The sequence below is a fragment of the Juglans microcarpa x Juglans regia genome, chromosome 8D (genome assembly GCF_004785595.1).
Source record: "Juglans microcarpa x Juglans regia isolate MS1-56 chromosome 8D, Jm3101_v1.0, whole genome shotgun sequence".
Lineage (NCBI taxonomy): Eukaryota > Viridiplantae > Streptophyta > Magnoliopsida > Fagales > Juglandaceae > Juglans > Juglans microcarpa x Juglans regia.
In genome coordinates this window covers 18,339,518-18,355,774 of record NC_054608.1, presented here as the reverse complement: position 1 = coordinate 18,355,774, position 16,257 = coordinate 18,339,518, and the positions used below count along the sequence as shown (strand labels likewise).

General features: G+C 41.1%; 1 protein-coding gene and 1 long non-coding RNA gene across 2 annotated transcripts; one reads left to right on the top strand and one right to left on the bottom strand.

Annotated features, from left to right (window-relative positions):
• Nucleotides 1–1,042: 1,042 nt before the first annotated feature.
• On the bottom strand, nt 1,043–13,974 carry LOC121241861 (dolichyl-diphosphooligosaccharide--protein glycosyltransferase subunit STT3B). The gene is made up of 6 exons (XM_041139715.1): nt 12,765–13,974; nt 5,327–5,863; nt 3,913–4,367; nt 3,128–3,250; nt 2,034–2,093; nt 1,043–1,398 (listed from the first exon to the last, which is right to left on the bottom strand). Exons 1-6 carry the CDS (start codon nt 13,701–13,703, stop codon nt 1,269–1,271), a joined length of 2,244 nt encoding a protein of 747 aa, XP_040995649.1. The 5' UTR covers nt 13,704–13,974; the 3' UTR covers nt 1,043–1,268.
• Nucleotides 6,433–12,131, top strand: LOC121241862. The gene is made up of 3 exons (XR_005935823.1): nt 6,433–6,536; nt 8,932–8,936; nt 12,098–12,131. It is a non-coding gene; the product is annotated as an uncharacterized LOC121241862 (long non-coding RNA).
• Nucleotides 13,975–16,257: the final 2,283 nt, after the last annotated feature.

Genomic DNA, 16,257 nt, shown 5'->3' with positions numbered 1-16,257 from the left:
ACCTCAAGATCAGCCTCATGAACAACACCTTCATGCCTAACTTTTCTCACAATCCAGATAGACCCAACAGAGAGTAACAGAAGCAAGCAACGAGAGAGGGGCTTCGCTTTTTCACTGCAATAGATTTTGAGTCGGGTTCAAATGTGGTCTGATATCAATCGGATTGAATGAATGTCGAAACCAACATTTACTCAACCCGACTTTAGCAGGTTCAACCCAATCAGGTTGTGTGGGTATAGGCCTAATTATTATTATTATCATTATCGTTATTATCATTATCATCTTTACATTTTAGAGAACTAGCCTACTTTGGAGAAATAGCCAGTGAGGTAGAGCACAGCACAAAACGATTTGGTTTAAAGACATCTTTCAAATCTGTTACTCTTGTCATCCCAACATCCCAAAGACTTGATGATTTTTTCAGAAGACAGATACGTCTTATCCCTGTGTGCATCGTTACACAACATTACTCCAGATTTCGCATTGCACTACTTCCGGTTAAGACAATAATCAACTACAGCTCAGGAAAGGTCAATACCAAGCTAACGCAGACTTTAACATTTTGAACAACTCTAAAGGAGCATCCATTCATCCAATCCAAGCATTTGTAGAGAAGTTGCAATCCTACCTAGCCACGAAACATTGCCTGAAAATGGTAGCGCAGCAGTGGGAAACCCAAGGTAAATATGGAACATAGTTCTCTGCTCTCAAACCATATATTGGTAAAATTCCTTTTGGGAGCTGCTACTCCCACCGAGGATCCCTACTGAACAGCCAAAAATTCTTTTTTTTTCAAAAAAACATTTTTTTAAACCACTTAAATATTTTCAAAAATAAAATAAAAATCACAAATTCATTAAAAAAACATTTCCTTAACCATCAACAAAAAAAAAAAAAAAAAAAAAAGAACAACAAATCGGCGGGTTTTGTAGGTGGGAGTAGTGTTTTCCATTTCTTTTCAACGCTCATTGCACGATTAATCATTGATAGAGGAACGTTATAGCAACCATCATTGCATGTAAAACTGTAAGCAGACTATAACTGTTCGAATTTAAGTAACTGCTTCTCAACCACGATCAAATAAACGGTGAGGTAAAAAGCTGATACAAAAGCTTGGAAAACACGGTCCCGAACATTTAGAGCCTTGAATGCTACAAATGGAAACTACGGAATCTAATCCCTAACACTGCATTCCAAGAATCACTCTGAGAGTTTCATCTACTTCTTTACCGTCCCGCACAGAGAGAGAGAGAGAGAGAGAGAGAGCTTTACCATCTATTATTTGGTGGTTTAACTTTGTAAATGCGAACAATCCAGTTAGATGTCGTAAAAGCCTCTTCCAAATATTCAAGTTTAATATCCTTGTTTCCAATTTCAACCCCCCTTGCACGATCATACCTGCCATTTTAAAAAAAAAAAAACACCAATAATTACAAACAAATACTTTATGAGTACAACAATGCCTCCAATACCATTAAGCAGAAAGTTAGAAACCACAATGTTAAAACTCAAAATGAACAAGATATGACTCATGCACAGCCTCCTTGCACATAAGGGTTAAATGTTTCATGTGTGTGAATATTTAAATGTGCAGGTGATGTTGAGGATGATGATGCAGCAAGTTAACAGTTTTGCTTCAGGTATTAGTGCTTATGGACCTCTTATCACCCAGAGCCATGTATTGTTAACATGTAGATTTCTTCTATCCCGTCTAGAAGGATGAGTTACAACTTAACAAATGAATCAAACTCAAGTCAAGTTTACACGAGTTAAGCTCAATTTATTGATCCATTTACAACCCTATCCATAAATATTATATGTACCATGACAAGCAATAAACTTGGAAGCGTGCAGCCTCTATGCCTTGTCTTCTAGCATTGTGCATCTACTTCATGTTTTGGTTTTGACTTGTTATTAATTTTAGTCTATAGTGGCTGTTTGATTACTTGCGTTATCCTTGTTTCACATGCATGTGACACAACCCTACTATCATATCCATTTCCAGTTGAATGGAAGATAAACCTTGAACTTACCCAGGTGGTTTGCCATATTCTGTTGTCAACTCTCCAAATCGATAATAAGACAATTTGTACCTGATGACCGAAAGAAATTAAAGAGACAAATTATCAAATAAAAACTACCATGTACCATTTTTTTTTTATAAATTATTATGCTGTATGAGAGAGAGAGAGAGAGAGAGAGAGAGAGTTTTATGGACTGAAGGTGGTATGGTTATAATATCCTCTACATATAGTTCTGTAACATATTATCAGCTGAGATCAAAAGCATGTTTGGATGCTTAAAGTATCTCAAAATTTTGTGAATAGTAGGGAAATGGTTTGAGTAAAGATGTTTTATTGTGTTTTGAGAAATAAGAGAAAAAGTTAAAAAATTATTTAAATGTAATTTTTTAATATTATTTTTGTTTTGAAGTTCGTAAAAGTTGTATTAATTTTTGTGTTTTATTTTGAAGTTTTTAAAAGTTGTATTGTAATGCCTCAATGGAAGGCTCAAACCACATGGCCCATACTCCAAAGACACTGGTCAATAATACAATTGAAGCTACATTGGAACCTTATAAAAAACAAGAACTTCTCCTTTCCAAGCAATGTGAGATCTCATCACCACCTACCATTATCCTTATCATATGAGGTATCACATGTATTGATTTTTGTATTTGAGTAATGATTAGGTAAAAATGTTGAAAATTTGAAATTGAAAAGTATTGTATTTGAGTGATGTTTGGAAATGAAATCATGAGAAATTTCGAGAATTTTGGAAATTCTCATGTTTGCCAAACAAGCCCCAAAACGAAACAAATGCATTTCTCACTAGCAATACAAGATACAAAATTTGGAGGAATAAGAATGCGTCTAAATGTATCAGGCTCACAATTTCAATAGGGTATTGACTAGTATTAATTAAAGAACTCAAACAATAACCTGTTCGAATAAAATTATTAAATAGCATTTCACTAAGGATTGATACTGTTATTGACAACACACAATTCTAGCTGAATATTTTCACATCCCAACATGAAGGTCTTGCCCCAACCCTGCATGGGGGAGGGGGTGGTCATATACTTAAACAAAAGCATGTATCATTGTAGCAATGCAACAAAACTTACATGAGACAGTTCAACATCTTGGGAGCAGCCCCTTTGTCAACACGGTACTCGCCATTAACAAGGTAATCAGGTTCTTTTATTACAGGAAAAACCCCACCTCCGATTCTCACCATCCACAAAAATCTGGAATACATAAATTCCTAGTTAGTATATGATGCAAGAATATTGTTGGTAAAATTAAATTCTTTAGGCCAACTAATTTAAATGGTGAATGCCAAAAACAGAAAATATACCAAGTAGTCCACTTAATTACATAACAAAAATTGTTTGGCATAGGCCAAAGAAGCAAATATATGATCAGCATGTCAGCCATAAATACGGTATTTGCTATGCACAGCTGCAAACTATTTCATAAGACAGACAGACCAACTAGTCCAGAAGTTATTTGATTACTTTTTGCAAGATTATTCGACTTTTGTTAAATGATTTAATTTTTGCAAGATTATTCAACTTTTGTGAAAAGATTCAAACTAGTATGCCACAATTCCTTGATGCACAACCCACATAAAATATAACCATTTTTAAAAGTCAACACGACTTGTCTCAAAAATAAAAGAAAAAAATGATGGGCCATTGTCGAGTTGCTTAGCACCAAACCTTACTGACAGAACAGCTAATTATGCATCTCTATAACCTAGTCAAATTTACGGAAAAAAATGGGCACAAGCAAGCACGCACGCAACCACACGAGCACGGACACACATATACACACACACACACACAAACACCTCACTTCCTTCAAGAAATCATCCAAATAGTGTAGGGTGTTTCCAAATTGGCCTTACTTGTTAATATCATCAGAAGAGTACCCGGTAACCCCTCCGAAGACAACTAAGACATAATCCACGTCAAGTGACCTCATAATTTCATATGCCTCATTTTCATAAGATGACATTGCACGTCCAACAGTAGCAATGTGTGTATTGTTCCAGGTGTTATTATCAACTATAACTGTTCGGTTTCCCATAGCAGTTATCTGGTATCCATAATCCCACCAAGACATCACCTTAGCATCTGGAGGAGTATTCTTCCGCAGCCAAAAGTATGCCTCACGATAATCATCAAAGATGACCCTGTTGCCATGGGCACCCCTAGCAGCCAAGACAATTGAGGGAGACGAGTATGCCTCAGATGTGACCCAGGTACAGTGTGTTGCATACTTACTGAGCAAGTAAAAGGCACCAAAAAGTAAGGCAATAGCACCATTTCTTTGGAAAGGCTGGGATTGATCAAGTGAAGCCTGTTTGCGAAGGAAAAGAAAGCAACAGTAATTTTCTTTTAAAAAGCAACAGGAATTTTTAAAATACAGACAACATAATCAAAAGGATCATCACATAATGTTGGTAGCAAAAACCACAATCCAACCATCCATTTTCTTCTATGTGATCTCGTTGGGTTTAGCAGCAAATACCTACTTGAAGAACCTAAACACTTGTTTTGTTTTTTTCTTAAAAGGTATATGTAATATTTCATGTACTTCCAATATAGGGTTTAGACTAACTCACTTTTAAATGCTCAGATCCTTTCCAAATGTCAACCCAAATTGAAATGGGGTTAATAATGCATGATAAGTATGTTAGAAACACACTAATGGCATTAAAATAGATATTTTAGAAACTATAGAAACCATGAGCTACTAAAAAATTGAATTTAAAAAGAATCAAAACAGTAACTAAAAGATTATCTTTCACATCACCATCTTATTAAGATTGACATTATAACTGATCCTCAGCTTGCCATCAATATAAACAACCATGCAACTCTGAACAAGAGACAACCATTAGACTATCAATAAAGCATCACACGCACACATAATATATATTCAAATTGACTTTTTCTGGCTACTTGTACACTCCTAGTGTAACACCAGCGTAACACCATAGACATTGGCAAACGTTGATATGCCTATTACGTCAATCATAAAAAATAATAATAATGATAAAAATTCCCTTGACTACTTGCCACGTAAGCTGGGTTACACAGGTGCTACACTTAGGGTGTTACAAGTAAAGTTTTTCTTACATTATTATGTACATGGTGAAGTTAATCAATTAGTCAAATTAATAACACTTGAATGCTAGTATATGGCAGAGAAGGGAGAACCTAAAATCACTACATCACCAATGTTTACCAGGGAGGAGAACCTTAAAACAACTAGAACAAAAGGCCGTACTTATTTTATAATGGAGATGAGCTCACCTTAGAAGATCCCTTCGAGCTACTGCTTCCCCTTGCAGAACCAGTCTGGGTAACCTTATTCTTTGCCCTTGCTACCAGAGTCAAATTCTTTATAGTTGCAGAGACAGCAATGGCACTTATAAGGCATACTGCAGGTGTAGCAACAAGAATCAACCGAACCATGACACCGGCAAAATACATGCTTGTGAGGCCATACATAACTATAAAAATTGTGGCATCTGTCAACCGCTTGAAGCAAAAATAGAGACCCGCAGGGAAAAGGAAAAGCAGGATATGGAAATCGAACATGAAAGATGACCAAGCGGTTGGCTGATGCTCTGAGACAGAAGCAATAATTGGAATATGATCCTTTGCATATGTTGGATCTAGCAATGAGTAAAACCGGCCAGTCCATGGAGAGATATAACCAGATGCCGTGCCTACTCCAAGAGCAATAGCACCAACACCTATTGCAGTGGTCACAGTGATCCTCAAAAAGGCTTGAAACAATTTTGTGTCACTTAGTAGGTGTTTAACCCAATCTAAGAAGAAGAATACCTGCACAAACAGTGAATTTAGTGCCAAAACAGACATGCGCACAAGGCATATCACTGAGACCAATGGATTCGATAAAACAGCATCATAGCATTATTTATGATTGGCAGGATAGCTACATTAGCGGCAGTGCACAATACATTGAAATCAAAATCATACAAGTATGCACAAATAGAAACAGACTGTAGTAGTTAATATGGTGATTCCTTTTGAAGATGACTATAGTAATATTTCTTGAGGACATCTTCCTCGTGAAATGGTCTGGTTTTTATGTAGTAACACTAGGGAGGGTACATAATTATTTAATTTCCATTTGACATATAAAAAAAACTATATGGTGATTCTTTTTTCTTTTTTAATAAAAAGGCGAAATAAAGTGATACGAGAAGGGAGGGAGGGCAATATTATAGCACCAATTAAAAATCCCCCTTTTCAATAGAGATGTCAACAAAAAATAATTAAATATGTTCACCCTTAATCTTACAATTCTCATAAAATATAAATCTTTCGTAAATATAAGATTCAGAACCTAATATGGACTATCAATACCATACTTGTGCCATGAGAATCACCATTGTTAATGCCTAAAAATAGCGCAACAGGCCAGAAGGGGAGAAAGAATCATTCCCGGCCCGTTGAGACTATTCGGGCCTTGATCGGTGTAGTGTGGAGCCCAGTCGTCCGGTCCAATTGTATGGTATCCGTAAGTACATCCATGACAGTGAGAAGTAAATAAATGCAGAGAAAATACAGAGAACGTGACATAGATTTTCGTGGTTCGACGTAACGCCTACATCCACAGGGTCCTGGGAGGGGAGACTCCACTATAATATGCTTGTTTTACAGTCTCTTATGGTCTCTCATCCTCGTTGTAGAATTGAGATTAGAGCTCTATCTTCTGGTGGAGATCTCGTAGCTGGAGTCCCTATCATTAGGTCCCCGAAGCTAAAGAAGTTGAAGTCCCCCCAAAAGTCATGGAAGCTCCCTTTTATCCTCTGCTCCTCTCTTGCTTTATGTCTCATTCGTAAGGTGCGGACTCAGAGCTCGACTTTTATGCGCGCGAGGGTGGTTGGGCAGTCAAGTGACTTGCCGCCTATTTAGGGGCACCTAGAAGGCCAAGCAATCCCTAACCTTTCCCATCTGTTGACTTATTCTGGCGCAAGTCGAGCAGTGTAAGACTAAACTTGCTTTGTTGACCTAGCGGCAAAGGTCGAGCAATGCATAAGACTGAACTCGCCTCGTTGCCCCTCGTAAAAGTGAGGGAAGTTGAGCAATGTGTAAGATTGAATTCACTATGTTGTCTTGACAGAGGTCAAGCAGTGCATAAGACTGAACTCGCCTCATTGCCGTTAGGGAGGTCGAGCAGTGTGTAAAACTGGACACACTTGTCGTTGTCAAAAAGCATATATATTCATTTGACATTTTTGTTTTCGATGGTGTTGGTGAATTTTTCCTTCTCCGATGTGAATTGCTATTAACATTTCCACTTTGGTGTCAGTGTTTTGAGTTTGTTTGTAGTATCCCACTCAGTAGTCAAGGAGCCTATCGCCCCCCTGGGTCCACCTTAGGAGGTGCTGAGCCAGTCGACTAGTTTCTAAAGGTGACCCGCGCAAGGTGGTTGTGGAGCTCAGAGGCATGTTTACTCTGGAGGTTCATTCCCGAAGGTAACCCGCTCGGAGCAGTTATGACACGAGTGCGAACGCCCCGCGTTTGCTGTCCCAGGAGTAACGTAGGGCAGTACATAAGACTGAACCCCCCCTTCTTGTCCTGGTGAAGGTCGAGCAGTGCATAAGACTGAACCCGCGTCATTGACTCCTGTAGTCGTGAGGGAGGTCGAGCAGTACATAAAACTAAACTGGCCTTGTAGACTTGATAGAGGTCAAGCAATACGTCAGATTGAATTCATCCCATTGACATGATGGAGATCGAGTAATATGTCAAACTGAACTCACCCCGCTGACTGGATGGAAGTCGAGCAGTTTGTAAGACTGAACTCGTCTCGTTGATCCTTATAGATGTGAGGGAGGTAAGTAGTTGGGCACTTTACCGTACTACAGAAGCCAAAGCAATTAGCATAGATCATTTACAACCACTTGTGTGAGATTTGTGCACCTAAATCGTTCTGCTAGAGTGTGACAGGTCTGAGGTGCACCAGCGAGGCTTGTGGGTAGTCACATTTCGACAATGACAAAGGTCCAAGGTGCCCACGATACAGAGCGGGGTTGTGTATCCGATGTTCCGTACTGCGCTGGTGAGCCCTGGCAAAGTATGTTCCCGAGGTGTGCGGACTCTGGGATTCCCAGAACCTCAACAAGTGTTGGTGTAGAGGGTCAAGGCGTTGAGGCCGCTATTTATGATTTTCGCTTGACTGAGTTTGTCCATTGCTGAATATTCTCTCCCTCTTTTTCTTCCTTACTGCCAAGCAATTTATTCCGATGGAGACTTATTGGGACGTCTGAGCGGTGCCTGAGTGGGGCCATGTATCTGGTGTCTCGTGCCACATGAACCAATTTTGTTGATAAAAATGGAATTCACATAAATGTAGAGAGACAAACCGGGCACTTCAATTGTCGTAGCCAAATTTTGTTTAAGTGTAGTTGCCCGTGGATGGTCGTTGTTTCTTCTCTTCCTCATTCTTCTTTTCTCCTTTCTTTTCTTTTTTCTTTCTTTTCTTTCTTTTCTTTTCTTTTCTTTTTTTTTTTTTTTTTTTTTTTTTTTTTTTTTTGGCTAAGATGTATGCATATCCACAGCTTTTAACCATGCGGTCGCCACAGGCGACACCATGCCCGCTAGCCGAGATGGGTTGGCTGAGTGCATGGTGTGGTGTAGTGGTCGAGGTGATGCCATGTAGCTCAATCCAGGTAGCTTGGCCAAGTCGAGTTAGTGGTCGTGGAGGACTCGAAAAGATTCATGGGCGAGACAGGTAGCTTGGCTAGTCAGTGGACATGGAGGACTTGACAAGATGCATGGTTGAGACGAGTAGCAGGTCGTGTCGAGTCGCTGGCCGTGATGAGATGCAGATCGAGTCGAGGAAAGTGGTTGTGATGAGATGCAAACCAAGTCAAGGAGAGTGGTAGTGATGAGATGCAGGCCGGTTCAAGGAGAGTGGGCCGTCATGAGATGCAGGCCGAGTCAAGGTGGCCGGGTTGGGGATCCTTTGCGGCTGAGGAACCCCCGCCGGAGAGGGCCACCCTACCTAAAACATTAAACTCTGACAGACTGGTTGGTGGCCGTCGTTGGTCCTCTTGGCTTGCAGTTGATCGTCGTTGGGTCATAGTCACGCGCTAGTAGTTCTGCCATCAGCGGCATACATGTCCCCGGCAGAGGATCACCTCAGGGGGAGGACAAAATTTATCGGCGTCCATCGTGTCAGTGTTGCTCACTGGGCCAACAACAAGGAAGCCAGTGGACCACGTGCAATTTACACGCACAGGGTGCTTGGACATGTTGTTAAAACCTCTAGAAAAGTGGCCTCAGGACAAGCATCGACACTGCCCTAGGAAGGCAAAGGCAGCACCATGGCCAGCCTACACGCCTGCCTTGGCCCGTGCCGTGCGGCGCCCAACATGTGGGCCAGCGAGGCTAGCAGCTGCGCGCTGCACAGCGTGCAGCCTGGCATGCGCATGCCCAGGCGCACGCCACTGCGCGTGCGCCCACACTCAGCCCTGCGCACGCACCTGCGCACAGCCATAAGCAAGCCCTTGCGCGCGCCCCTGCAGGTGGCCCACGCTGCACGCCAGTGAGGTTAGTGGCATGCCTTTGCTGGCATGCCATTCAGCGCACAGCTCCAGCCCGTGCCTTGTAGGCTAGGCCAGCGGCATGCCATCCAACGCATGGCTCTAGCCCATGCCTTGCAGCCCAATACCCAGGCCACCAACCTGGGCCATGCAGCACACACATATGGCTCACCATCAACAGGCCTTGGGCCATGCCCATCAGCAGGCCTGTGCATGGCACCATGCCATGCCCATCAGCAAGCCATGTGGTGTCATCGAGCCATGGACCAACCCGAATACCACCATTCACCATCCTAGCCCATCATGGGCTCATGCATGCCACGGCAAACTTAGTCCATGCCACTACATTATTTTCATTTATTTATTTATTTATTTATTTATTTATTTATTTATTTATTTATTCCAATGGACCTATTGGGGATTTCCAAATTGTAACTTTTATAAATAGAACCCTTAGTCTTTTCTTTTACATCTTTTGACAATTTTCTTTTGGACGATTTTGTTCTTGAGATCAATAATTTAGGTGCTTAGCACTTGGGCTCTTTGGGGTGCAATTCGTGAATCCCCAAGGAAATTATCACACTTTGCAATTCGTGAATAAGTGTGATCCGGTTTATCAATCTTATGAGTATTTTTCGTCCATTATCTTGTCTTCCATTTTCTATCCATTGTTCTTATTAATTTGTGAGCATTGTTATTGAAGTGTTCTTGGATTGTTCTTGAGATTGCTTGTGTTCATCTTATGTGCATTGCCGTGGGCCCCAAATATCCTCCTTTGATCCCTCCAAACAGTGTCGCCCACTATAGTGTTTGCCCTAATCCACATTCCATCAATAGCCTTGCCGTCACTTCCATCAAAATCTAGCCCACAACTTACTTCCTATTCGGCTACCACTTGCCTTATTTGGATTTGCCTTAGCCGCCCACTTTGCTTGCCATACTAGTGTTCTTATAATTTAGGAACTCTAGTTGACCCAATCAAATTCCCATAGCCAGCCATACACATCCCCTTTGACATCCCAAGATTTTAGGAAAATCTCTCACTAGCCCAACTCGTCCAACCCTAGCCGCCCATACCAAAACCCGAATTCCAAAACCCTAGCCTCCCTCTTCTATCTTCCAAACCCTAAACCTAAACCCTAAGTGGCGCCAACCCTAATTCTCCACCCTTGCCGTACGCCTCCTTCATCCATTGTAGTCCATACACTTCATCATCTTTCCCATCATTCCACACACAAATTCAAGCCTAAACACATAACCTCACCTTACCAAAGTTGTCATCTTTGTGACCATTGTTCGAGAACCAAGCAAGAGATGAACGTGCATTCGGTCATCTCAAGGAGATCCTAGGCGTGGAGATCATAGTATTTAGGGACTTGACCGAAGTCCCTAACACATGTGCCACACTGCCACTGCACGCCTGCCGTTATGGTCCGAGATCACTACTAGGCTGGCAGATGGCCCCAACGAGATGTTGGAAGCTACCAGTTGCCACACAGGGCCCACAACAGCCAATCATGGGCTTCTTGGGTGCACAACAGTCGTGCGTGGGATGTGTGGTCAAGGTCACTTCGTGCCTGCCATGGTGGTCAGGGACCACCCCTGGGCCAACAGAAGATGTCAGCGGTCCAAGTGGTGACTGCCAGCTGAAGCAAGGGGCTCACGGCAGTCTGCCATGAGCTTTCCATGTAAGGGGTGTCTGGCCGAGGGCCACCGCATGGCCGCCTTGGGGATCAAGGACCATACCGGCAGGACACAAGGTGGCCGCCGGTGCTCTCCCCCAGTCTCACCACGACTAGGCTGAGCTGGTTCTCCGTGTGCAAGGCGAGATGCACACAAGATGCACTGTTCAAGGCCCCTGCCTACAAGGCAGTCATGGCGAAGCCAAAAACCACTATCAGTCCACGCAATGATTGCTGGCGAGTCAATTGGGCTAACGCGAGCCTCTGGGTGAATAGTAACGTGCACCCGTGGTGCACTATGCATGGCACTGTTCATGCCATGAATGGCCAGCATGTTCCCCCAGTGTATTGTGCACTTAAGTGCACAGTGAACACTTTGTCTGCACTCACACGAGTGTTCAGAGTGTATCCCGCCATTGCTAAAGTGCACAATGTCCGTCCATGTACTCCCCTCCCTTTTTGCACAGTGTGGCCAAAATGCACTAAGCATTTTGCAACTCAAGTGGCCGAGGAACTTGGCTTTTAGCCTAGGCGAGAAAATGTCCATTTGCCATTTTTTGCGAAGTGCTCATAAAAATAAAAGTTGGAGGGCTGAGAATACTTATCTGGGAAACTTTTATCTGTTCCTTCAGAGATTATTTAGCACACCGGAAAATCGCCCTTCTCCTGCTTCAAGTGTAAGAAGTAAAACACGATCCCACAAATGACGCCAACTGTTAACGCTTAAAAATAGCGCAACAAGCCAAAAGGGGAGAAAAGTCATTCACAACCCGTTGAGACTATTCGGGCCTCAACGATGTAGTGTGGAGCTTTCGGAGGTGGTCTGGTGCAGCTGTATGATATCCATGCATAATCCATGACAATGAGCAGTAAATATATGCAAAGAAAATACAGAGACGATAATACACAGATTTACATAATTCGGCATAATGCTTACGTCCACGGGATTCTGGGGAGGGGAGTATCTAGGGAAGGGAAAAATCCACTATAATATACTTGTTTTATAGTTTCTCATGTTCTCTCATTCTCACTATACAATGGAGAGATCGGAACTATATCTTCTGGTGGAAATCTCATCGTTGGAGTCCCTATCATCAGATCCCCAAAGCTAAAGCAGTTGAAGTCCCCCAAAAGTCATTTGGAAGCTCCCTTTTATCTACTCTCTTGCTTTATAATTTTCTCTTTTTTACGTCACATATTCACTTTTCCTCCTGATATTTTTTTCCCTCCTCAGACTTCTGTCCCCCCACACCCTTCTCTCTCTTTCCTCTCGAAGGGACCTAATCCTTGTGTTGGGCCTAGAACCCACTGTGGGCCTAAAATATTTTATCCCCTCCAACCATGTTCAATAAAGTGACAGCAACAGAAGAATTCAAACATATCATATGAAGCACAAGCAAATAAAACGTACTGCGTATCAAAACAAACAAATCAAAAAAGTAGACAAAACGCACTCTATACAGAGTAAAGATTAGGACACGAAACCTGCAACAAGAAAAACACTCCCATGGCCGCCATATGCTCCCCAGACTGAACATGCTGAAACCCCACAAACCGAATCTGCATAGCAAGCAGCATCCCCAACACATACATAGAATTGTAGGCCACGTACAACCTCATGGAGTATCTGCCCGTGATCAAAAGCACCAGCACATAAAGGGGAATCAAATTGATTATAAACACATAGCCACCCCACGCCGAAACCATATAAAAGTAGCCAAAAGCCGACGCCAAAGCCCACGCCAACGATCCCGTATTCACGGCCTTCACAAACAAGTAAAACGTGAGCAACAACGCGAATATCGCCACACCCTCGTTATCGTACGACCCCGCCACCGATCTGGATATATAACCAGGGCAAATTGCAATCAGTGCCGCTGCAACGAGCCCCGCGCCCGAATCCCAAACCTCTTTGCCGAAGAAATACGCCACCAGAGTCGTGTTGGAAGCAAAAAACGGTGCCGTCAAGACGCAGACCTCGCGGATATGGATGGCGAAGCGGAGGAAGCGGAGGAGCCAGTAGATGATGGCGGCGGTAACCATGAGTCCAGGGTACAGGGTCCCGCCGATGATGCGGCCGAGGGGGTACCAGCTCTCGGAGTCGAACCAGTTCCAGAACTCGTAGAAGCCCTTTTCGGTGAGGAAGAGGGTGGTGCGGTAATTGAAGTAGGGGTCAAACTCGTGGATCATGGACTCGTAGCGGAGGACGCTGAAGAGGCGTGTGATGAAGGCCAGGACGTAGACGAGGCAAAGGATCGACACCCGGATCAGGAGCTCCTGCTGTTTGGTTTTCAGTTTTAGGGTTTTGAGCGAGAGGTTCGGGATTAGATCTGGTTTCTTCAGGGGCCCTTGCATTGCTGCTGGGATACTCTGGTTCGATCCGGGTTTTACAGACCCGTTGACGGGTTCGGCTTTCCCAACCATGTTTGGTAGAAAAGAAAATGATGTTTAGTTTAGGAGGATACAAAAGCAGGGGTTTAATGCAGTAGATTTTCCATGGAAACTTTCTTCGGGCAAGGGGAACTAATGGACGGTAGAGTAGAAGATTCCAACGGCTACACTGGGAGAGAAAATGTGGATTTGAGAGTATCCAAAAGTGGAATCAGAAACGGAGCGGATAGGTTTGGGAGTGTCAGGTTTGATAAAAGCAATGCTACAGGAAAACCCTGCACGAAATGTATACTTGGATAAGTTAAAAAGGAAAAAAAATAATTGTAGAAATGAAATAAATAAATAAATCATTCGTCCCCCTCCCGCGCCAAAAAACACTTGTCATTCTCCTTTTTTTTTTTTTTTATAAATAATAATAAGATAATTTATAAATAATAATAAAATAGTTTGAATTGAATATTTTTAAAATTTTAGAAAAGAAAAAAAAAATTGAATAAAAGATGCTATAAAATTATATATTGTAAAAATATTATTTTATAATATTATTTTTGTTTAGAATTTAAAAAAGTTATAATTGTTTTTTTATTTTTTATTTAAAATTTTGAAAAAATAGTAATGATTAGTTTGAAAATTTTGTAATTGAATTATATTTAAGAATAAGCTAGGATGAGATAAAATGAGATTATATGAAAATTTTATGTCTCATCCTATGCCCCAAACCTGCCCATTTGGATACAAAAACTATCTTATCTCATCTCATCTTATCTCATATCTTCATTATAATTTTTTTAAATTTTCACACAAAATATAATAAACAATTCAACTTTTCAAATCTCAAAACAATAATAATATTAAAAAATAATATTCTAACATATTTTATTCAACTCATCTAAAATCATCTCATCTCATCACACTATCCAAATGAGCCCTAAGAAGCCCCATCGCTATCACGATTCGAATCTCGATCGATGTGGTCTAGTGCTCCCGACGTGGTCCGGTGCAGTTGTATGTACGTTCATGATAGTGAATGAAAATTAAATATTGAGAATGAAAAAAAAAAAAGATTTACGTGGTTCGGCATAAATCCTACGTCCATGAGATTTTTTGGAAGGGAATATCCATTATAATAAGTTTATTTACAATCCTTCATCACATCTCCTTTCTCATTTTACAACAGAGATCTTGAATATATTTTCTAGAGAAAAACACTCATGCTATAGCCCTTTTCGAGAGGTTGAAGAAGAAATCGAACCTTCTGGAGTCATTTGGCTGTTTCCTTTTATATGTCTCTTATTTTTGCGTGCCCCTTGAGAGGTGAGGATTAGTCGCCTTTCGTTTGCATGTCTGACACTTTCATTTCTTTTCCACTTTTATCCTTCCCTTTTATCCTTTCTTGTATTTTCTTTTAACATCCTCTCTCTCATTGCCCCTTTGCTCTCTCTCTCTCTCTCTCTCGTCTCCTAATGATGGCCTTTAGGTGGGCTAGGTCTGATCTTGGGCTTCAATATTTTATCCCATTCAATATTCCCATTATCCAAAGGAAGGTAATCACTTATCTCTCTCTCTCCGATTTGTGTAATATGCGTGTAAGAGATATGTAAACATATTTTTTAGGCAAAATACATGTAAAAAACCATCTAGCCTCTTTGCATTTTATATATTATCTTGATTTGTATATGTACTTAATGATTTTTAACTAAAAACAATCTGGGGTATACCCATGTGCATCTTAAAAAAAAATTGCAAAGCAACTACAACCATGGCTGAGATTTGAAGTGCTTTTTCTTAAAGAAGTCTTTTAGATTTATATCTTTGAAGAGAACATATTTCAAAGCCAACAAGCCTAAATTTAAAACAAAGGAACACTTTGCAATCCTATTAATATTTAAAAAAAATGAAGAATCTGTCGACGAAGAGTTGGTTTCTGTAACTCCCCCTTCCCGTAGGCTAGGAGTGTCACGTACTTTTCATAAAAATAAAATCCGGCGAGAGATTTCAAATTTCATAAATGAAATCAGCAATTTATTTTATAGAAAATGTCTAATAAAAAGTCTTCAAAAAACATTAAATGAAATAAACTGAACGAAACTCATGTCATAAAAACAAGTTTTATTTTAGAAAGTCTGAACAAAAATTTAATGCTCCTTCTACTCCTGGCATGCCTGCTCGTATTCATCATCATCACCTGAGTGGTTTAAAACATGAAAATAAACAAAAATGAGTCGAAAACTCAGCAAGGAATCCATCACAGCGTAAACATACTAAATATAAGATTTTCATAAAAACTTTCATGCTGAGAGTTTAAAATCATGACTATTCTTACTGATGCTTGTGCTATGCATGATTGTTTAACTGAATTAACTGACTGATCTGACTGATTAATCTGATTGATCTAATTTATCTAACTGGCCAACACACTTAACCCTGTATGTGAGCTTGTGCACCAGCTCCACATCCCGTGGCCGCAAGGGGAGCAGCTGATAGTATTCTGACATACTATGGTGGACCACGACTGAGTTCGTGGCTTGCACATCCACCCTGAAACTGAACTGCGTTGGTACCATATATCTGAATGGCCATCTTATTA

Coding starts and splice junctions, on each gene's coding strand:
- LOC121241861 (XM_041139715.1), bottom strand. CDS start 13,703: ATGGTTGGGAAAGCCGAACCCGTCAACGGGTCTGTAAAACCCGGATCG. Junction 3,251..3,912: donor TCTTCTGATGATATTAACAA/GTAAGGCCAATT, acceptor TATGTATTCCAG/ATTTTTGTGGATGGTGAGAA. Junction 2,094..3,127: donor AAGATGTTGAACTGTCTCAT/GTAAGTTTTGTT, acceptor TTCGGTCATCAG/GTACAAATTGTCTTATTATC.